Raw genomic sequence first — 23,228 nt, 5'->3', positions numbered from 1 at the left:
TTTCCTCTATTTTATTTTATTTTTCTGACTGCTAGCACGCTCATTACTCTGAGTACACCCTTCCTTTTCCTGCAGACCAGCCCGCGCCTGCCTGTCCTCCCTACCTCATTGTTCGCCAGCCTTTGTGCGGGTCTCCTTTCTTATCAAGCTAATTTGCTCCACGCCCTCACCCGCCCCTAGTGGACTTGTTAGTCCTCTGCCTGTCCTCTGTCCCATTCTTTCCTCTTCTCACCATTCACCCTAACTTCTAAGGGGTGGTCTCTCTTTCCATTTTGGTTTTCCTTGTTGCACTCTTCTTAGCACTTGTGTGCACACCTGCAGACCTCCCTGTCTGAGTGACAGCCTTTCGGCCACCCTCCCAAGAGGGCCAACTCTCTGAACTCAGGGACTGAAAACAGGGTTTTTCATGCAATGGATATTGATTCAATGGCCATTTTATGTTAGTACTGGGAGAAATGCAAATCCCCGACTCCAGTTCAGGACTCAGCTTGCACACAGTTGGAAAGGTTGTGAATATACATTAAACCATAGAAGAGGTGAGCTCAGCACTACAAGAGATGCCTCAACACAGTCCAAAGGGACAAAGCTCATGCTCTGTGTTGACAGGAGGGAGCAGGTCCAGTGCTCTGGAGTAAACTCGAAGACATTCTGGGGGAGGCAGTGTGTAAATTGGTATCTGTCCGGTGAACCTAGCAGACAGTCCCACTTCATCGTAAGCCTCCTGTGATTTGTTGTCAGTGGTTGCTGCCCACTTATGCATGTTTAATTCAGTAGCACATCATATGGCATTTAAAAAGAGTGTAATTTTCTTTACCATTTGTGATATATTTTAAAAATCTAGCCCGGCTGGCATGGCTCAGTGGTTGAGTGTGGACCTATGAACCCAGGAGGTCAAAGTTCAATTCTTGGTCAGGGCATATGCCTAGGTTGTGGGCTTGATCCCCAGTGTGGGGCGTGCAGGAGGCAGCCGATCAATGATTCTCTCTCATCATTGGCATTTCTATCTCTCTCCTTCTCCCTTCCTCTCTAAAATCAATAAAAATATAGTTTAAAAAAACCAACCTATTTCATGCATATCTCTGCAATGCTCTCATCTATATAATAAAAGCATAATATGCTAATTAGACCAGACATCCTTCTGGACATCCTTCCTTCCAGACAAAGCTGCAGTGGGCGGGGCGGAGGCAGAGGTGGGGCTGGGGCCAAGGTCATTGCACGAATTTTGTGCATCAGGCCTCTAGTTATCAATAAATCTGTTATGGCCCTGACTGGTTTGGCTCAGTGGATAGAGCGTCGGCCTGCGGACTGAAGGGTCCCAGGTTTGATTCCAGTCAAGGGCATGTGCCTTGGTTGCAGGCACATCCTCAATGGGAGGTGTGCAGGAGGCGGATGATCGATGTTTCTCTCTCATCGATGTTTCTAACTCTATCTCTCTCCCTGCCTCTCCGTAAAAAATCAATAAAATATATTAAAAAAAATAAATCTGTTATGTATCCAAAGTTTGATAATATTTTGTTTCCAGGATGTAATGTGCTATTTCAACGTGTTTTTTGAAGTCTGACATGGGAGTGATGTTAATAAAAATCTGGAAATGTTCCTCTACAGTCATATATAATGTAGCTATCATGAGGGTAGATGTATTTGATACTTGATGTGAAAGAAAATAGTTGGTCCCCAGCTGAGACATGTTTAGGTAGGCTCATCTTATACTCCACAATTTTTATGTTTGCAGTTTACTTGATTTTTCCCCCCTCTGTTTTTAATTTTATGAGATATGTATGAAAGGATGTTATTTAAAAAGTGACTAGAGACTTTTACTTCCAAGAGTTGATGTAAACTTTCCCATAATGTGGACCATTAGTGGAATATAAACTTAGATACATCCTTAATTTTTAAAACTATGGCAGTAAACTTGATCTCAGAGAAGGAAGAAAGTGGTTTGATGAGCTTTTATCAACTACAGACAGGGTTTTCGAAGGATTTCAATTCCTCTCCCCTGCTCTCTCTCTACACAATACTTCATCTTCAGGCTGATACTATTGATGCAATTGGTGAAACATGTGAGATAACAGCAATATATGAGTTCAGATCCCAGAAATGGGTTCTTTCCCTCTGCCACCTGGTCTGGCTGTGCTCCCTGCTGACTTACTGCAGGGAGCACAGCCAGGGAGGAGCCAGAGGGACAAGGTGTGTGTGAGTTCACCTTTGGGCTGCGGAGCCCCTGCTTTTGTTCTCAGGTCAGTTTACTGAACCAATCAAGGGCAGCTGAGTCACAATCCTGATTTTGGATCCATTTTTCTTAGAAATACCAGTACTGTTAAGGGCCCTGTGTACCATACACTGCTCATAAAATGCTTTTTAGGGAGCCACTTTTTCTGAATACAAGAGAGGAGAAAGAGTTTGAGCTGGAGTCAAGGGTTTCTTGTAAACATTTTCTTTTATGTGTGTGTTTCCATGTGTACATGAACATACTCACACACATAAGTGCATACATAAATATACATATTCTCACATATATAGAGAGGGAAAGAAGTATGTACAAACCTTGGAGATATGTACTGCAAAATCCAACAGTGACTATCTGTGAGTGATAGGACTATGACTAGATTTTATTTTTAGCCTATTTGCACTTTTATTTTTTCACAATAAGCATCTTTTACTTATGTAATAAAAACAATATTTTAAAATTCATGTTGCAATTCATTAATGTCACACTAGTTTTTTCTCTCCTCTTTCCTCAGTAGAGAAAGATTATTGCGTGTCTAGCACGTCTTCATACCTTATTTTCAAAACATCTTTATTATGTTCTTGCAGATGGACAAGTGCAGCTTTTATTTTCTTATTCATGAGCCCAAGTGAAATTGAGTCAGGTGGACATTACTAGCTGAGGCCAGTAAAGTATTATTCCTTCTGAGTTGTTGAGAAACTATAGCAGAGGAGGTGAAAGGCCTTGTGTTAATGAAACCACCAGGAGTCCAGGTCTTTAGAGCAGCTGGCCAAACCAGAAAGGGTGAAGTATTTCCATCATGTGGCCAGTGATTGTTTATCCTAACTGCACACCCCCAGGGGGAAGAGCCAGCCTTGTGGGATGGACTTGGGTGTCATTGGTTATTGACCACAGTTGCATGAGAGTAGACCTGAAACCCTGTTGAAATAAAGAATTGCAATCCTGATGTCCAGAGGCAGCAGCTCTTTACTTCCTTTTCATATTTCTGAAGTCCCACAACATAAAAAAGTCTCCTTTATATTCCTAAATGATGTCCCCACTAGATCAAAATCTTCACATTTAGTTATTCAAGAGAACTATTATTAGTAAGAGATTTCCAGCGTTGATCTGAATAAGGATGGATAACTACTGACATTTCTGAAGCGGTGAGTTGGAATGTGGTTTTCTTCCCCTGGTGTCTTAGCCTTTTGGACTATGCAGCAGTCAGCATTTCCCAGACCTTTCAAGAAAAAGGATCACTTTGAAAGGGGGTATAATCTGAGGGCATGACAATGGCCACACTCGTCCTCAGTGTCCCCTGATTGAGAAAACGCATCCTGGCAAGCTTTCATTGAAGGAGTGTTGCTTTCCTATGCATTGCATCTTATGTTTGTCATGAGGGCTACACACATATGAAGAGCTTGCTGCCCATGGGGACTGCATGCATTAGTTGAGCAGTCTGTGCACTACTGTATCTTCACCTTGATGGTCTGCCCTTTGCCAGAACTCCCTGTGCCAATTGCACCAAAAGCGACTGATGACATGACCTCTAGCAATTCATTTTGCTCCTATTTCTTCATATATAAATTTTGTATTTTTTCTTCTGAAAATAGTCGGGTAAAGGGAAGAAAAGTCCTCTTGAGTTTTCAAGAGTTATCTTTGTCCATAATGGATTAAATCACTGTAATGGTTCTATTATTATTATTATTATTATTATTATTATTATTATTACAGAAGACCTTAAGATAGAAAATTTCTCAGAGACAAGGAGCTGACTCTCTGGTCTTCTGGGATGAACTGTCTGAAGCCCCAGGGAGCTCTGAGATCTGTATGGGTATTGGTGGCTCGTGGCTGCCCCAGGTCAGGCAATGGTAGCCGTGGTTGGAAAACTGCGGCTTGTGAGCCACATGCGGCTCTTTGGCCCCTTGAGTGTGGCTCTTCCTAAGCCTTAGGAGTACCCTAATTAAGTTAATAACAATGTACCTACCTATGTAGTTTAAGTTTAAAAAATTTGGCTCTCAAAAGAAATTTCAATCGTTGTACTGTTGGTATTTGGCTCTGTTGACTAATGAGTTTGCCGACCACTGGATAGGGCATCTCCTGTGATCATGTGCCCCTGTGAAGAGCTGCTTCTTCTTGCCTTAGGGCAGAAACAGAATATTTCATTGCATTAACTTTTAGAAATATCCAAAGAGTGACTCAGGATTTTCTTTTTAGAGATATTAAATTTTCTCACCTCTTTGATAAGAGAGCTCTTTTAAAAATGCTACTATCACTGAGCCCCTTTGCGCTTGTGTAGTTTGCGTGTGTGTGGTGAAATATGCTGGAATCATGAAACCATTAAAATAGACAAGGCAAGAAGTAAAGAAAGTGGGTGGAACTGGAGACCAATGAAGGGTCACCCGTGTGCACCCCGGCATCTGATGTGGGCCGGCCGGCACCACATGGAAGGATTGTTTTGCCCAAGAAGAGCCAGTAGCCGGTTCAGAAGCAGAACTGGCAGTGATTCACAACAGATTGGGTTTTGAGGGAGAGGAAGGGGTGATCCCGAGATTGAATCAGAATGACTGGAAGAACAGTGAGGCGGATGCTTGAAAAAATATTTTAAATGATATATTTGGACCTTTGAACAACAGGGCCAGGGGTTGAATTTGAAACGTGTTCTGGCCCATCACCTGGCCTCTTGATCCATTCCTGTCTGTTTTCAGTATTTCATTTGTGAGTTAATACATTACTTTCAGTTGTTTCATTTTCCCCCTAAGGAGTTTAGCTTTGAATTTTCAATAGAAACAAGACCACATCACACCTTGTCTGGAGCCAACCTGCTAAGGACCAGCCTTTTGCTTAAGACCATAACTGGATTAGGGATTGCTGTGATTTATAGTTCATGGAATTAAGTCATTTAAATTATTAATAGTACATTTGAAATGAAAGGAATAGAAATGAAAGACTGAATCATTTACCAAGAAATAACAGATCAGATTGATTTATTTCTGCAAGACTTGGTAGAGATTTGTTCCTTTTTTTAAAACTGGCTTTGTTTCAGTTACCAATTAAGTGGGGTGAACTATTATAAAAAGGCATATGAATCAGATTACTGTAACATTCTTCTATGAAAATCTTCACAGGAGCAGTCACTATGGGGGGGGGGGGCAGTAGGTCCATATGTGTCAGTAGGTCCAGAAGGGGTCATATTCATTAATATTTTCTTTTTTCTTTCTTTCACCTATTTTTTTAAACTTTCATGACTTACAATATAGACAATAGAACAACTATTCTTTACCCTCAATGTGTTTTTGTATTTTTAATCTGGATCATATTCTGTCCCAATTTATAAACTATAGCTAATAAAATAATTATTACATGATAATTTGCTTTACAAGCTGTAAATTGTTATAGAAATATTAATTATCATTATTATGCTAATCAACTGTGTAGTCTGAGAAAAATTATCTCATGTATTTGGACTTCTCATTTTAAGTGACCAAAATACAATTCAAACTAGCTTTGGGGGAGGGGTGGGGTGGGCTGGGAATGAGTTTTGGTGGAAGCATTCTATTTTTATTATTATATATTTATATTGATTTCAGAGAAGAAGGGAAAGGGAGAGAGAGAAACATCAATGATGAGAGAGAATCATTGATTGGCTGCCTCCTACATGCCCCACTCTGGGGACGGATCCCCAAACCCAAGCATGTGCCCTAACTGGAAATCTAACTGTGACCTCCTGGTTCATAGGTTGATGCTCAACCACTGAGCCATGCTAGCCGGACTGGTGGAAACACTCTTGAGTGTCTTAGCTAGGGGTGCAGCCAGATTTCAGTGCCCCAGGCCCAGCGACTCAGAGCCTGGCAGGACCCCAGCCTTGCCTCAGTTTCTCTCTGTGTGCCAGCTCCATGCTTGCTGTAAACCTGCATTTTCCCAAAGGTGGGAAGCAGGGCTGGCAACAGCTGCCACAGCTCAATCAGTGACATTCTTCCAGTAGCAAATACTAGGGAAGGACTCTGATTGGCTCAGCTTTGGTCAGAGACACTCCCCTAAACCAACTGGTCCTGCTTTCCAATTGGCCACCATCATGAGGCAGAGCCACATTTCAGAGGCGATCCTGGAGGCTCAGCCCATGTAGGGGGCTGTTCCACAGAAGAGAACAGCATTCTGAGCCATACACCCCATTGTCATCTACTGTTATCCAATGTCTCCAATCTCCCATTTCCTCAATGAGAAATGACCCAGTGATTCCTACTGGCGAGGTTGATGTAGTGGTTAGAGATCATGCTTAACCTACTGCGGGTGCTCTGTGAAGAGTCATTGTCATCATCACCTCCATTGGCTCTATCAGAGGTCCTTTAGGATAGCTTCTGCTCTGAAGCTAAGTAGAGCAAATGCCTTAACGTTTCATTATTTTGCTTCTAAATTGATCTGTACCCCTTACTTCTTAAATATGGAATTTTTTTCTCATATCCACACCTGAAAATGAGTTAATATTTCTAATACAAAATCAAAAGAAGAAATTCAGAGTTTTGTCAATATCTCTGTGGTTGTTTACCTCTTACTTTTGCTTCTTTAGTTTATGAAGAAAGTCAAGCTTCAGAGAGCAGAGACAGTGTATCTTTGGGTCTCTTAATATATTAGGCATATAGCTTCTTGCATCTAGCAGAGAATTAAACTTCCTTGAATAAATAAATTTTCTTCATTGTTGTTACTGCTATAGCACTTTTTTTTCTAAAAAAAATATATTTTTATTGATTTCAGAGAGGAAGGGAGAGGGAGAGAGAGATAGAAATATAAATGATGAGAGAGAATCATTGTTCACCTGCCTCCTGCACATCCCACACTGGGGATTGAGCCTACAACCCAGGCACGAACCCGTGACTTCTTGGTTCATAGGTTGATGCTCAACCATTGAGCCACTCCGGCCAAGCTATATCACTTCTTTTTGTAAAAATTTTAACTAGACTTCCTTACTTAAAATATACTTAAAAAAGGAAAAATAGTGTTTAACTTCCATAGTGTGGAATTAGAGGCAAACACTTTTTAAATTAAAACTTGTTGGATGCAAAAATTACTGGAGTAGACTTTCTTATGGTGGGGTGAGTCCAAAGAGTCCATCTCTTGCTGTGCCCCTGAGAGTGGTACCAAATAATTCAATCTCTTTAGGAAGGCATTTACAATGAGTGGGCTCTGCTTCTAAGCTAGCCTAGCATTTGTAGTGAATCAGAAAACACACACCATACTTTATAATAACCTTTATAATTGCCACTTCAAAATGGGAATTTGGACTGGCACAAAATTATTAATCAATAGAGAGTAGATTTCAAAAAGGTAATTATACCAAATGTAACACTTTAAACGTATTCTGTTAAATAAAATATAGTTCCTCTTGCCTGTTCTCCTGTGTAAGCAGTTGGGATAATTCAGGTGCTGGATCAGGATTTGGAGTTCAGATCCACTTAATAGTTTTGGGCTGACTTCTGACTGTAAATGACGTTGGTCCTTTATCTTCTTGACAGGAGAGGCAGCTGTGTCAAAGCCGAGCAGTGGCCCTAGCAGGTTTGCCTCTGTGGTTAGAGAGTCAGCCTGTGGACTGAAGGGTTGCAGGTTTGATTCCAGTCAAGGGCATGTACCTTGGTCAGGGAGCGTGTGGGAGGCACCAATTGATGTGTCTCTCTTACATCGATGTTTCTCTCTCTCTCTCTCTCTCTCTCTCTCTCTCTCTCTCTCTCTCTCTTTCTCTCTCTCTCTCCTTTTCCCTTCCACTCTCTCTCAAAATCAATGGAAAAAAGATTTTCGGGTGAGGGTTATAAAAAGACAAAAAAAAAAAAAAAAGCCCAGCAGTAAATTATTAGTCTAGTTTTTAGCTCTTGTCATGGAGGCAGATTACAACTTTTCCACATTCCTGGACAGTTAGGCTGGGATTCTCGGTTGTTTAAAAAGGTGTTTGAATGTATTTTGTCAAGAGGCTTGATTCATGGCTATTTTTCTTACATTTTCGCTTGCTTTTTCAAGCGTTCAAATAGTTCCCAGGTCTGACAGCTGGGCTTATGCTGATTGGAGTGATTTTTTTTGGATAAGATGAAGTATTTCGGGTGATTTACACTTGACTGCATAAATGTAGCCTCACAAGTTATGTGATTTGAAGAGAATTGGTTAAGGGTAAAAAAGGATTGCTTAACTAGTAAGAAAATGACAGGTTATTACAAGTTGGTTTGAGGGCATTGTCGTTCAGGTGCTGTCCCTACAAATTTGAGCTCCTCTGGCCTGGAGAGCTAACAATAATGATGGTTAATGTTTAATGAGTCCTCACCCTGTACCAGGCTCTATGTGACGGGGTTTAAATGCATCCTCTCATTTAATCCTTCACAAGAGTCTAGGAAGTTAGCATGATAATTACTCTCAGACAGATGAGGAAACCGAGAACAAAACCAGCTGGTGAGACAAGAGAACCCAGGAGTTCTGTGAGCCATTGTCTTCTCTTGCCTTCCCTCAGGGCAGGGATGCTTCTAAGAGGGAGACTGGAAGTGAGGGCGGCCACCTGACCAGAACTGGCTCCTTGTCCTGCCAGGTTCACAGGCAAGAAAAGGGGACACAGAGTTTCCTGGAGTTAGTCCTGCTTGCTAAGGGGAAACGGGGCTGTCCCAAGCATTGGGCAGGGCCCAGAGGGCCCAGGTGCCTCTGGTAGCCCATCAGGCCCAGGGTGAAGGGTGATGATGACCCCGCTGGGATGCAGGTGTGGGTCACTGGGAAACAAGGGTGCCGGCCAGGAGAGAGTCACAGATACACAGGATGGCTCTGTGACAGGAGCAGGAGCGGACGGGAGCCCCTGCTGCTGTCGGGGTCTCTGCTGCTTGTCCTTTGCTATAGTATCTGAGGATCGAAAAACACAGCTCACTCTCAACCTCTGTCCTATTCTCTGTTAGAGAAATGCAGCCCTTTTCCTGACTGACCAGGGTCCTGGTGGTTACGCTAATTGCCCAGTCTGTGGATTGCAGGGTGGAGAGAAATAACCGCAGGACGGGATGATGGAAGCAGAACCAGAGAAGGAATGGACATTGTTGATGCTGGGCTCGTGTCGGTTAGAAATTTTAAAGAAATTTTTTGATTATTCAAAGAAAAAAAAAAGGTAATACACATGGCTAAATGTTAAACAGTACAAGATGGCACATGATGAAAAGTTTAGGACTTCTCGTCCCATGCCAAAACCCATACTTCTTTTCTCGAGAGGTAAGCACTATTAACAGGTCCTTCCAAAAATTATACATATATATATGTACTTATATATATGTATAGTCTGGTAACATAAGTGACATTATACTCTATACATTATTCTGTGTCTTGCTTTTCTTACTGAATAATATATTATTGGAGATTTTTCCATATCAGTACCTACAGGTCTCATTTTTAAATGGCTAACGTCCATAGTAATGCCTTCTACTGGCACAAAGTTTTATGGTTGCCCAAGCGTTTATATATATTGTCTCTCTGGGCCTCCTAGTAGCCACTGGGGATCACATGGAGTCAGGGACTCAAAGACAAGTCAGTGCTCCTGGTACCACAACATTTCCTCAACGTGCCCGTGTTCCTCCCAATGGGCGCAGTGACCCCAGGAGGAGGCAGATGCTCTTGAAACAGTAAAGAAAATGCCAAGGTGGCACCCCGAGAAGCCAGCTGAAGAGGAAACGAGGACCTCAGGGAAGTGAGAAGAGAGGATAATTGACGTTTAGAACTAGAATGAGTCCTAATGATCAGCAGATCCTTCCCATCCCTCTTACAGCTGAGGACCTGGGGCCAAGACATCCAAGCAGTTAGGTCATGTTCAGGTCAAAAAGTTAGATCATGTTCATTCCTGAGGCTAGTTCTGGGGCGGGCAGGAAAAGAAGACTCTAGATTTTCCCAGGCTCTCTTGTTCTCCTCATTAGAATGCGGTGTGAACAAGTGTGTAGACCAGCCATGGGCAAACTACAGCTCGCAGGCCGGATGCGGGCCGAATCCGGCCATTTGAAATGAATAAAACTAAAAAAAAAAAAGACAGTACCCTTTTATGTAATGATGTTTACTTTGAATTTATATTAGTTCACACAAACACTCCATCCATGCTTTTGTTCCGGCCCTCCCGTCCAGTTTAAGAACCCATTGTGGCCCTCAGTCAAAAAGTTTGCCCACCCCTGGTGTAGACTGAGAAGCCCAAGCACCCTTGAGACATGAGACTACTTCCGAGCACTGTGAAGTGGCCCAGCTGAGAGTTCTCCCCACGGGGCACTATGACCACCCAGACGTGAGCTGTCGGGGTGCCCAGGCCATGCAGATTTTAACGCCACTCTGCCTCGCACCCCTTCATTTCCTGAGCATCTAATGTTCACACAGCTCTCCTCCAAGCCGCAGGGCTACTAAGGCCTGTGTCAAAGAAACTGTCCCCAACCATGTGGACCACAAACTACACAAAATTATCTGTGCTTCTTTGGCTTAAATTTACCATGCAAATAAGTCAAATAAATACAAAACAGATCTCCTTATGCATAGGTTTTATTTTATCAAACAGCCATCCTGTAAAGGTTCATCGGCAATACAATGAATGAAACCCACTTCCATTTATTTTTACTTGTTAAGGGAAATGGTTATTCAAGCTGAGAAAATGCACTAGTCGTTCTTCCTAAGCCTGACAGGCTGTCATTGGGTTTGTTTCCTCACTTTTAAAACAGACTTAAAAAAGAAGAATGACCAAAGTCATGTGTTAAATGTGCTAGAAGACCACTGAATCGGAAACTCCTGCCCTAGCCGGTTAGCTCAGTGGATAGAGCATCTGCCTGTGGACTGAAGGGTCCTGGGTTCGATTCTGGTCCTGGGCACATACCTCTGTTGCAGGCTCGATCCCTGGCCCTGGTCGGGCATGTGTGTCTCTCACACATCGATGTTTCTCTCTTTGTCTCTCCCTTCCACGCTTTCTAAAAATCAATGGAAAAATATCCTCAGGTGAGAATTAAAAACAACAACAAAAAGCTCCTGCATCTTCTTTCATTACTTTTATCAGGATGCCTGGGAGGAACTTTGCCAAGGGAGTGCCTTTTGGAGGGCTCCTGCAGATGGACGAAACCCCTTATGTAGCAGTTAGATGGTCAAAAGTCTACAAGGGAACATTCAGGGGTGGCAGCTAGAGGGGCATTCACATTCCGCACCACACAGGTCTTAATACACATGGTCTTCCACTCTCTCCTGCAGCACCCATGACCCAGTAGTGGGAAGTGGGACTCTGTACTTATTAGCTGTTCTGAGAATCCAGGCAGAAGCACAGCTCTGCTCAGGGTCTCTGAGCTTTACCCTCTTGTCTGAGCGCCAGGCCATTTTCCTCCACTTGATTCTTCAGCTTTGGACAAAGACAGTTGGAAATGGTTTCTCCTGCTGTAGGATACCAGTGTTCAGACGTTAAATGACTCCAGGTAGAAAGAAAGCTTGGGGGTGGGGGAAAGAAAGCAAGCTTGGCAAACCCCCTGCAAACAATTGAACAGAGCAAAGGAGAGGGGCCTAGAAATGAGCTAATCCCACCCGTTGTCACACTGTTCTCCTTTGTTTGACGCTTACCTCTTGTCCCAGAAAGACAATTTCAGGAAGTCTTTTCTTGGGCTGTGGAACAGCACTTGCTACTTGTTGAGCCCCAAGAGGCATTCTTTAAACTGGTTTATTGTCTCAGGTATTACAATGAGATGGTGGCCACTGATTGCATTATATTTTCCTTTATTGCAGCTGTTGGTTTGATCCTGTGCCAGGTGCTTAAACCAACTGTGGTTTTGCAGTTGGCAAGCGAGGCAGGACAGGAGGACCATGGCCCTGGCCAAGATGTTTAGCAGATTGGGGTCTGCCCAGGGCAAATGGATAGAGGATTTCCTTTTTACTTCATTTTCATTTAGAAAAAGCCACTCTCCCGGACTTTTATCCTTCCTGGAATTCCTGGACATGGTTTTCCTTTAAAAATATACTTGGATGCAAGACATGTTTTTGTTTCACTTAAAAATTGGGGTAAAATGCCAATGGAAGGTGGAGTTTACTGATAAGACATACTAGAACTGACAAGATGTGGAAAACAATTTGGGATGCATTATTGTCATGCCGTTTTTATTTGTGCCTCATTACGTACAGATGTGGTTGTGAAATAGTTCAAACTATGACATACTGGAAGTCCTCACTAGAGTGTTAGGAATGTGTTCAATGAGATGGCCAAATTCTGTTTCATTTTGTTTGGCTCATTACATCAGCTGTAAATAAAAGAATATTAACTTTAATATCTGATTCAAGTTTGTTTCTAAATAGAATACCATATTGTTCTTTCACAGAATACAACTTTCTTATTTATTTCATCAGTACCTTGCTCTCTACTTTCTTTTCTCTGTTTCACGCTGGAATGTGCTGAATTGTTTTCCAGGAAGGTTTTGATAATGTTATGTCACAATCTACTGATGAATATATTTCATGTGGTTCATTTCTTGTATATGGGAGTGTTAGGTTCTGGAAATAATTTTATTGCTGCTTCTGAAATGACCTTCCAATGATATGATATAGTAATTGCATTAGGGAATTCCCTTTGTATTATAGTTCCAAGTACAACACTGTTTAGGCATTCTGGTTCCGTAGCTATGGAGTTCTTTCTACTTCACCAACCCTGCTGTTGTGTTCCTAGAGGAACAAGGACTTGAGAATGACACAGACACTGGAATTTAATGGCAGCTCTGCCATCTACTAGCCGAGTGGCCTTGAGCTTCTACAGTGTGGGAATTCCAGTAACCTAACTGGTGTGATGCTGAGATGAGATTAAGGGCTGACATCACCTAGCATGATCCCGGCCCATAGAAACACCTGGCCAATACTGCTAGCCAGTCCTGGGCCCAGTCACACAGAAGACAGCCTGCACAGGCCAATTGCAACGTTACCACCAGGATTCCTTTTCCTGCCCTTCCTCGTGTAGATGCTTCTTATACCTCCCACTTAATTTTTAAAAAACTCTGGTAAAATAGACATACAAAAATTTATCATTTTTAAGTGTACAGGCAGTCCTCGGGTTACGTCGGACTCGACGTATGTTGTTTCATGGCTATGTAGCCATCTCCCATTTATTTATTAAAAAAAAAGTTGTGTCATTTCAACGTATGTACACATGTGCTTTATGTTTTTTATTATTTATTTACCACAAGTAAAGGTCTGGAATTGTTATCTTTCTTTTAAATTTTTTACTGTTCACTCCATTACTGCTGAGTATGTGCTCCATGTGAGTGACGTAGGTGCTTATGTAGGTGAGTTCCAACTTATGGCAAAAATCGTGTTACGTGGCGCCGTAGGAATGGATCTCCCATGTAACCCGAGGACCTACTGTATAGTTCAATGGCATTAAGTACATTCACATTGTTGGATAACCATCACCACTGCCATTTCCAGATCTTTTTAATCATCCCAAATGGTATCTGTACTCATTGAACCATAGTTTCCAAGTCCCTCTTCCCCATACCTCTTGGTAACTGCTATTCTACTCTCTTTCTCTATGAATTTGGCCACTCTAGGTATTTCATATAAGTGGAACATATTTGTCCTTTTGTGTCTGGCTTATTTTACTTAGGATAATATCTTAAAGTTCATCCAAGTTTTAGCATGTGTCAGAATTTGATTTCTTTTTAAGGCTGAATAAAATGCCATTTGATGTATGTACCACATGTTATCATCTATCTTGTTGACTATAGTGAATAGTGGAGTTATGTACATGGGTGTACAGATAGCTCTTTGAGCCTCTGACTTTAATTCTTTTGGGCATATACCCAAAAGTGGAGTTTCTGGATCATATGACCTCCAACTTCATTTTGACATGACTCCCACGCTTCAGAATAGCCTACGGGGTACTTGTTTGTTGGCGTGCTACTAAAATCTCCAACACAGCATGCTTAAAATTCTTCCACCTCTTCTTTCCACCCCTCTCAAATCAGATCCTTTATCTGATTAATATTAAGAACAATTTTTAAGACACCCTGGCACAAACCACTAGAATCTTTGACTTTCTCCTCCTCCTCTAGCCCTGAAAATTTGGCAAAGCTATTTCAAGCTTTTTTCACATCTTCTCTCTGTCTTGCCTACTTTACTACTATTCAGAGATGATTAGTGCATATTTTGGTATGAATTTTTCTTGTTGTTGGCTTAACTTTGGATATTTTTAATCCTTCATTTTTTAATGAAAATAATACACTCCATTTTCATTAAAAATCTTTTGAGCTCTCATTTCTACAACAGATTCCCTACCAGTCTTCCTTTCCTTTTTACTGTTGGGTCCCAACAACATTACTGTTTGGACCAGTTCTTCAGTTTTACCAGACAACTCCCATAACACTCTTCCCTTGGACCATGGTAAATAAATATGTATAGCATGACCAAGGTAAAGAATCCCTCATAAATTGGGGGTTAGATTAGATGGAGCCGGTAGAGGAAGCCAATTTGTTTCTCGGTGTGCAAGGGAGAGCAAGACTTCTGTTCCTCCGTACAATCATGTCCGAGAGAGTTGGACCTTCCATTTCATCCCCTGTGATCCAGGTCAACATTTATTACCGGCAGAATTCAATATTGATTTGGCCTTACACAGTATTAATCTTACAGATATGCTAGATAGAAAACAATGACATTGGCTCTACTAATTCTTCACTTTCTACTTCCCTATGCACGGGCTCCTTAAAAAACAATACTCAGCGGACAAGCAATTGTAGACAATTGTTGCCTCTGGAAAGTAGATAACAGTAACCTTTGGGCAAGTTGGGCCTTCCACGTATGAAGGTTGTTAGGATGCATAAGAGTTTGACCTCTGCAATGAGGGAGACCTTGCTTCAAAACCCTTCTCTGCCACTTGCTTGCTGTGCGGCTTTGGACAGGGTTTATAGCTTTTATCATAATTTTGCATCTGTAAGATGGAGATTAATATAATTTCTTCCTCAGAAAGTTGCTGGTTTAAATGAAAGAATCCACACATAACACAGTACATTTAGTACCCAACAGGGTCGGTTTTCTTAGCGGAGAGAATGTTGGTCGGACTCTCTCATGCACTTGCCTCCCAGACAGAAAGTGAGCATAAGTGTGAAATGAACAAGCTGAGGAGAAACGTCTGCTGGAAGCTCCCACTCAGGGAGGGGTGGTTACTAGTTTATAGAGCAGTGCTTTGAAAGTTCATGAGCAGATCCTTTTGATCTTCTCACCGCTTAGGCTCAAAACTATGTTTTGACATGTTTTCTGGACCTTAACACCTAAAGAAAAATATAACCTTTTCCCAATCAAACTAAAGAGTCACTGATTTCTTTTTGAGCAATTTTGTGTAGGGTCCTATGATTTCATATTCAACCTGAAGCTGTATTTCATACTCCATATACATACATATTGGTACTTAAAAGTAGAAAGAAATACAGATTTTGACACCTTATTTGGCATCTTAAACTATCTGCACATAACTCCTGCATGCTTTGAACTCAAACAGAAGTTAATTTTATGCAAATATGCAATGAGAATCTTTAATAAGAGACTGTAAAAGTAGCCAAGCAGGTATAAAAGAATAGGGCTCTGAAAATAAAATATTTTTGTTGGGAACTTCCAATGAAGCTTTTAGATCGATTAGGTAAAATTGGCTTTTATTTGATTTGTGGGTGCTTAAACATTGGAGAGTTAATTTATCTTTAATTTGAGAATTCACTTTCATTTCCATGACTTACAAATCTGAACAGTTAGCTATGTGCTCATATGTGCTTTAAGAAATGGTAAGTGTTTATTCTCTAACTAGAGGCCCAGTGCATGAAATTCGTGGTGGCGGGGGGGGGGGGGGGCAGTGTCCCTCAGCCCGGCCTGCACCCTCTCCAATCTGGGACCCCTCAGGGGATGTTCAACTGCTTGTTTAGGCACGATTTCGTCAGACATCCCTCTCACAACCTGGGACCGCTGGCTCCTAACCGCTTGCCTGCTTGCCTGCCTGCCTGATCGCCCTAACCACCTCTGCCTGCCAGCCTGATTGCCCCCTAACCACTCCCCTGCTGGCCTGATTTCCCCCAACTGCCCTCCCCTGCTGGCCTGATCACCCCTAACTGCCTCTGTCTCGGTCCCCACCACCGTGGCTTTCTGGAAGATGTCCGGTCTACCTGGTCTAATTAGCATATTACCCTTTTATTAGTATAGATGGTGCAAAACCTTTTACTAGTTTTCATACTTGGCTTTTGGTCTAACCTCATGAAAGTCTCCTTTATTTTGATGCAGTCCTCTTCAACGCCCCAGAGTACTATGCCTACCTTTATTGAGCTCATTTTAAAAAATAAGGGTTGTGGCATCAGATGACATCCCCAAGAGCAGTGCACAAAGGTTCCCTTTTCTCCACATCCTCACCTATTTGTTTTAATTTGCTGTTTTCATATTTCTTTTGAATCTCTGAATATGGGTCATTGCTTATTTTTGTAACTAACAAATGTAGACTTTCTCTGGAATGATAACAATGCAAAAACAACTGCTACTGAAAGAGGAAAAGTAAGAAGAAAAGGAGGGACATAAGGTCAAGAGAAAGAATCCCAGGGAAGCTTGGGAAAGAGCGGTTGCCCCAGGAGCTACGGGTTACCTGCTAATTTCTGCTCCCAGAAGTCTTCTCTCCCTACCTTTCAAGCTTCCTGCATGTTTCACTCTCTTTGCTCTCCACTTCCTATTATTCAAGCCCTACATTGGCCCAAAGGCTTTCTATATTTAATTTTTGGTGGGTGAGAAAATAGTGATCATATCTCCAAAACTTCACCTGAACCTCACATCTTGATTCCCAGCGTTTATGCTTCATCCAGGCCTCTGCAAAAGGAACTTTTGGGCCAACCTGGGCACAGGCACCCCGAGTTCTTCTGTCTCTTCAGTAAACACGCTGTATGTTTCATTAATACCGTTGCTGTGAGTTGTTTTTTAAAAAATGAACTCCACTTCAACTGAAGGATTTTCTCATGCATTGTTTTCACGAAACCAAATAATAAAATTTAAAAAGAAGTTTCTTCTTGAACCTACTTAAGTCGATTGCTTTAATAACATACCTTTACCAAGTTATGCTCTTTAGGAAACGGATGTTGGTTGTTTTCTTTCTTCTGATGTAAGTTGAAGACTTACAAATAGTTGTTAATGGTGTTTGAGTAAGAAGACTTTGTTTTAATGGTATATGTCAAATACGTAGCTATTAATTTTTCTTGTTGCCAATTTATAAATTCTAAATTTTATTGTGGTTCAGGCAGGAGAAAACTTAGCTTTGTCACAAAAGGTTTATATTAGGAACATGATTCTGTTGTTCATTTTGTTAAGGGGTGAATTCAGTTGCACAAATCCAGAGATTTATGTTAGTTTGGGAATTCCATGTGGTTCTATAGCCAGCTGGCCTTGGACCCAATTTAGTTCTCCCATCTTCTGGCTTGCAAAACAACAGCTAGCTTTGGGAGAGAGTGAATCAAAGTAATTTTTGGTTCAAATGATTATTGACTATTTTCTTCTGAAGCTTAATATAAATTCATTTTCTTAGAGTTTATGTAAATCAACATGTACTGCATACAACACTATGTTTAGACCAAACAGTAAGTTTCCTTGAGGTGTCAGAAGAACACACTTTCTGCTTAGAGTTTACATCTGCCCAGGTAAATTTGTTTCTGGTTCTATTATTTCCTCAATTTGGCCCTCTTGATAAGGACAATCAAATGCCTGGATATTTGAGGCAGTGTGTGGTCTCTTACTAAAGTTACAAGTTTACAACCCTGCTGTAGTTGGCTGGTTCCTGGTAAGCATTTGGAAAATGAGATGTTAATTTGATCAGGTGCCTGTTTATGCAATGGCTTTTATCATTTATCTAAAGATGGAGAACCAAGTTTCATGAGACACACACTTCTTGTAAAGTCCCCACTCCACTCTATTCTAATTGGGTCGGACCCTTATGCTGAATAAAGAACAAAGAGTTCTGTGGTTCAAACATTTCACTACATGTTGCCTTTGTAAACGGGAAAATAGAGACTCAAGGAGAGATTCAATTAGAGGGTGGAATATATATCCCCCCCTTTTTTTTTCGAATGGGAAACACATTTAAAAATAGTAACCTATCATCTGCTTAGTCTAAATTCAGGATATGTCCCCAAGGGATATAAGGATTTAGACTTATATAAATGGACTTCTTTGTAAAAACATGCCAGTGTTTAGTCATTTGTGAAATTTAATATTCTGCATGCTGTACACCAGATATTTTTTTGATGGATAAAGAAATAGAGGTGATTTCTAAATTTTGGAACAGAAACTTCATGTAGGCAATTAGATAATGCACCCAGAGCTTCAAAAAGAGGGCGGCCTGGGAGTATATACTTGTGAGTCATCTGCCTTTAATGACAGTGGAAACCATAGGTGTGGAATAGATTATTTCATCGGGAGAATATTAAGTAGTAAAAGGAGAAAAGGGCCTGACACTGAGCCTTGTGCAAGTCTGGCTTCATGTTGGGTGGTGAATCTGCAAGCAACATGGGGAAGCCACAGCCTGAGGGGTAGAGGAACTCTAAAAGAGGTTTTTGTTGTTGTTGGTAGTGGTGGGTTTTTGTTTTTTTTTTGTGATGGAAGCTAAAGGAAAAGAAAAAAAGCATGTTTCAGGAGGAAGGGAGGAACCATTTGATGCTTCTGATCAAGTATAATGTTGACTGAAAATACCTTTTTAATTAAGCAATGACAGTCATTGGTGATATCAGAGAAGCTGCTTTTGTGGGCCAACTAAGGTGGAAAACAGATTGGCATGGGTTGAGCTGTGCAGGAGAGGGGAGGGAACAGGATTCCTGGAGTGTAGACATCTCTGAGGATTTGAATTGCCAATGAGGGGCAGAATATAAGATGGAAGTTCAGTAGTGATGTGGGATCGAGGGAGACCTTTTTGTGGGACAGACTTGCCTGTGATAAAAGCCAATGAAAAAAGCATTTGAGCAAGAGAGATTCAAAAACCAAGAGAGAAAAGAAAGAGGATTAATAATAAAGTAATAGTAATAACAAAAATAGTATTTATTGGGTTCTCGCCATATCTGGGACACTGTGGTAAGTCTTTCACATGTATTCTCACATTGAATTCTTAGAACAATGTTATGTAGTGGGTACCATTCTTTTCTGTAGGTTAAAGAGAGGGAAAAGGAGCCCTGGACATGGTTACTGACTTGGTCAGTGTCCTCCTACTAGTAAGTGATGGACTAACCCACCAACTGAAGGACTGAACTTCGCCGACACCCAGCTCACCACCCCAACTTGAATTTAGGTGTTCAGGCTGTATTTGAATACCTGCTTAAAGATTCTTTAAATTGTGTTTAAAATGTCACTTTGAAACTCTCTGAAAGTTTTAAGTTTTATTTTGATAATAATTTTATCTAGTGGGCCTGGTCAGAAAAAAAAAAGGCTTTATCTGCTGAGACTATCTAACCTTGTGAGTGTATGTAAAACATCATGCCCCCAAATATAAGCTGTGTGAACTTGCCGCAGTCTTTTGCAGCAAGTGTTCAGAATTTGGAGAAGGGGCTGAGTATAAATGGATATACTAGACAAGAAATATAAATTTAGAAGGCATGGGGGAAAACCAGGCGAAGATCTCACCCTCTAGTAGCATGGCTCACTGAATCTCTGGACCCATCAGCTCTTTATCTTCTGGAATACACATTTGCCCTTTAGCAAAGCAAACAGACATATCAAAGGTAAAGTTTGGTAAACAGTAAAAGATTATCAGTTTAGTGCAGCGGTTTTCAACCTATGGGTCGTAACCCCTTTGGGGGTCGAACGACCCTTTCACAAGGATCACCTAAATACATCCTGCATATCAGATATTTACATTACGATTCATAACAGTAGCAAAATTACAGTTATGAAGTAGCAATGAAAATAATTTTATGGTTGGGGGTCACCACAACATGAGGAACTCTATTAAAGGGTTGCAGCATTAGGAAGGTTGAGAACCACTGGTTTAGGGGATTGCCTTCAGCCACCATTGTCTCGACAGAACAATCAGTGCATAGCTTTTAGCCCTTGCTAAAGGCCCAAGGTCCATCAGCCTTCTGAAGGACTTCTTGTGTAATTATGACCTGCTGGTCTTAGCCTCCAGCGTGAACTGAAGGTGATTTGCCCAAAGAACTCCTAAAGCACTTGGCTGAGGCAGAAATTAAGTCTAGGAGGTTTTTGGGTTTTTTTTTTTTTTTTTTTTTTTTTGCATTTACAAAAGGACTGAAAAAGGATGATGGACTGAGGTAACAACATAGTAAGGCCAAGCAAGTGATATGAAAACATCCTCCAGACAGCTTCACTTGTAGATTATGACTGCCTACGTTTCTTGAAAAAAATATTAATTCTGTCCTCTTGCTTTTAATAGGACATAATGACTACATGTGTCCGGCTACCAACCAATGCACAATTGATAAAAACAGGAGGAAGAGCTGTCAGGCCTGCCGACTACGCAAGTGCTATGAAGTGGGCATGATGAAAGGTGGTAGGTAACTTCGACACAGGGTTCCCCCTCCCAATGGATGTCTGTGTTTGCTACTCAGTGCTGGCTCTTTCTATTCCAGTAACCATGGGAGTTTAGTGTTTTCTCTTTTAATAGGGTTTTTTCCTATTCTTATTTTTCTTTGTAACAGAAGTATTTCTATAATACATTTTATTTAAAAAATAGGAAACAATTGGAACTGAAAATGCTGTGTTTTATAAAACCATTTTGTGTTTCATAGTTTAAATGTAAATAATATTTTAAAGAAAGGTGTATGGGAGATGGTGGTAGAAGGAAAGAAAGATTGCTCAGGGAGTTATTCTAGAAAGATTCTTCCCATACTGTTTATATCACTAATGCTAGAAAATTATATTGGAGAATAAACTTTCATAAACTGAGACTTGTAAATGTGAAAGCTAAGTAGCTAATTTATAATCTTAACATGTGTTAGGGAATTTGAATTTCAATAAAAAGGCAGCTTTTTCCTTTTGAAGTTGAGTCATTCAGGGTTGGGAGCCTTGAAATGAGTACTGACCAAACACAAGGCCTTTAGGATCTGCACCCGTGTGCTTGTGTCTTTGTGGCTGTGGGTGTTGTGTATGTGTGGTGTTCTGTCCCCTCCTGTCTCCAATCTTCCAGTGTTTTTATTTTTACAGGAATCCAGTGCTGATTGACCTTGCATTTTGGGAATCTAGTCTTGAAGAACAATGCTTCTAGTCTTGCATAGCCTTCAAAATACAAGGAAAGAACAGATAGGAAGTTTGTAATTAAAATAAAGTCATGGGTGCATTTAGTGTTTCAGGATAATACCAAGGGTGGTGGATGGATGATGGGCTCCCTGCTGATCACAATTGGGTGGGGGGGAGCTTTCTGAAGGAGACAAGACTTGGGATGCATTAAGGATAACAAAGCTGCAATGAAAAAGAATAGTGACTATGCAGATAGAGGGCAGCTAACGTTTAGCTCATTAATTCTGGTATAAAGGAGGAAAAAGAACAAAAACCAAGGATGGAAATCAGGAAGAAAGCCTGATTTTTATGAAACTTACCACCAAAGATTCTTGAGTTCCATTCTCAGAAACCTGCCAGGTTGAGGTTGTGAATACAGCATTTGGAATCAGTTCTCTTGAGGGACAGATGAAATGTTGAAGTCACGTCTTGTGTGAGGTGTGACTTGATGTCTTGAATGTCTGAGAAAGCAGTTTGAATTTAAAGGGTAATTAATCACAAGAATTTAACAGCCTCATTAAGAAAATGATACTTTGAGTCATAAATGGATTAAACACTTAAGGAATTCATCTTTCTTTGTATTGCTGGAGAATTAGTCAGGCTTAATTAAACTCACAAATAAGCTTTTTAAGGTAACTTGATAAGCGACAGGAATATAACAGCTACTCATAAAAAGTTTAATTTGAAACAGTGGGGTCCAGGTTGAATATCCTTTGTTGCTATAGATAGATTAAGCCCAGTCTGGTCTATTCTCTCTGAAAGCTGAAATAATCAATGTGTGAATATGTCCAAAACATTTTTCTTTTAGGGTACCCATACATTGACCCCACTTCATAAAAAATATGTTTTTCCCAATTAATACGCTGATACAGTCTGGCTGCATAAGTATAAATTATGAATACTCATTTTTAATTTAACAAAAATTTTAATATGCAAAGACATAATAAAAGTCTTCCCACTGTTTTTAAATAGGACTCTAGATAATTTAACTGCACAAAGCCAGTCTGTGTGTCTGTACATATAATTGTACATGTATTTTTACATCTGTCAAATATCTATCTGTTTCAGTTTACTGCCAGTTTAGTCCACTTGGTCTATCATCTGGGCAGCTTAAACACAGAATTTAATTTTTTTCTAAACATCAATAAAAAAAAATTGAATCTCTACCCGTGACATCAAATCTTTAGTTTCAGATAAAAGAAAAAATCACATACCTACCCCCAACTTAATGGCAAGGCTGAATAAATTCATTGAGGTGCCCTGAGGGTTTGTTCGAGTGCCTGATTTACTTACATGAAGACATTATTTTGATCTGTTAGTATGCCTACCAGTGAGCCTTACTCTGACAATCCCTTTTAATAGTGCAATTTATTTCATCCACACATCCCACAGCACTCTCAATCTCTCAATCCTTCTCTACTTCCTTATTTTTCTATTGCATTTCCACCTTCTAAAACATTGTATCGCTAATTTTTAGATTATGTTTATAGTTTGATGTCTGTAAGCTCCAGATGGGAGTTTACACACAAATAAAACATGCTCCCACATTTTGTCCAGTGATGTACTGCAAGCCCTTAGATCAGTGCCTGCGTGTCATAGGCAGTCAATACCAGATGTGGCATGGGCTAACAGAATGAATGAGCAAGAGGGAACGGACACTATAAGGGCTAAGCTATGAATAATAGGTTGAGAATCGTGAGTCCTGTTTTTCTGAGTCAGGGAAAATACCTGCTTGGGAGTAAAAACCTGTATAGCAGTTAGCTTTCACTGCATAACAGAGCCTCACCTCAAAACCTCAATGGTG

General features: G+C 40.8%; 1 protein-coding gene across 5 annotated transcripts in view; it reads left to right on the top strand.

Annotated features, from left to right (window-relative positions):
• The window catches only part of ESR1 (estrogen receptor 1), a 332,293-nt gene that overhangs the window by 164,520 nt on the left and 144,545 nt on the right, over positions 1–23,228 (top strand). For all 5 annotated transcript variants that reach the window (XM_059700044.1, XM_059700045.1, XM_059700046.1 and 2 more), the window contains one exon: positions 20,583–20,699. In XM_059700044.1, coding sequence (XP_059556027.1) covers positions 20,583–20,699 — 117 coding nt within the window. The remainder of the gene's footprint in view (positions 1–20,582; positions 20,700–23,228) is intronic.

The sequence above is a fragment of the Myotis daubentonii genome, chromosome 6 (assembly GCF_963259705.1).
Source record: "Myotis daubentonii chromosome 6, mMyoDau2.1, whole genome shotgun sequence".
NCBI classification, from domain to species: Eukaryota; Metazoa; Chordata; class Mammalia; order Chiroptera; family Vespertilionidae; genus Myotis; species Myotis daubentonii.
Note: the sequence above shows the minus strand (reverse complement) of the source record. Positions and strands in the feature narration are given on the sequence as shown.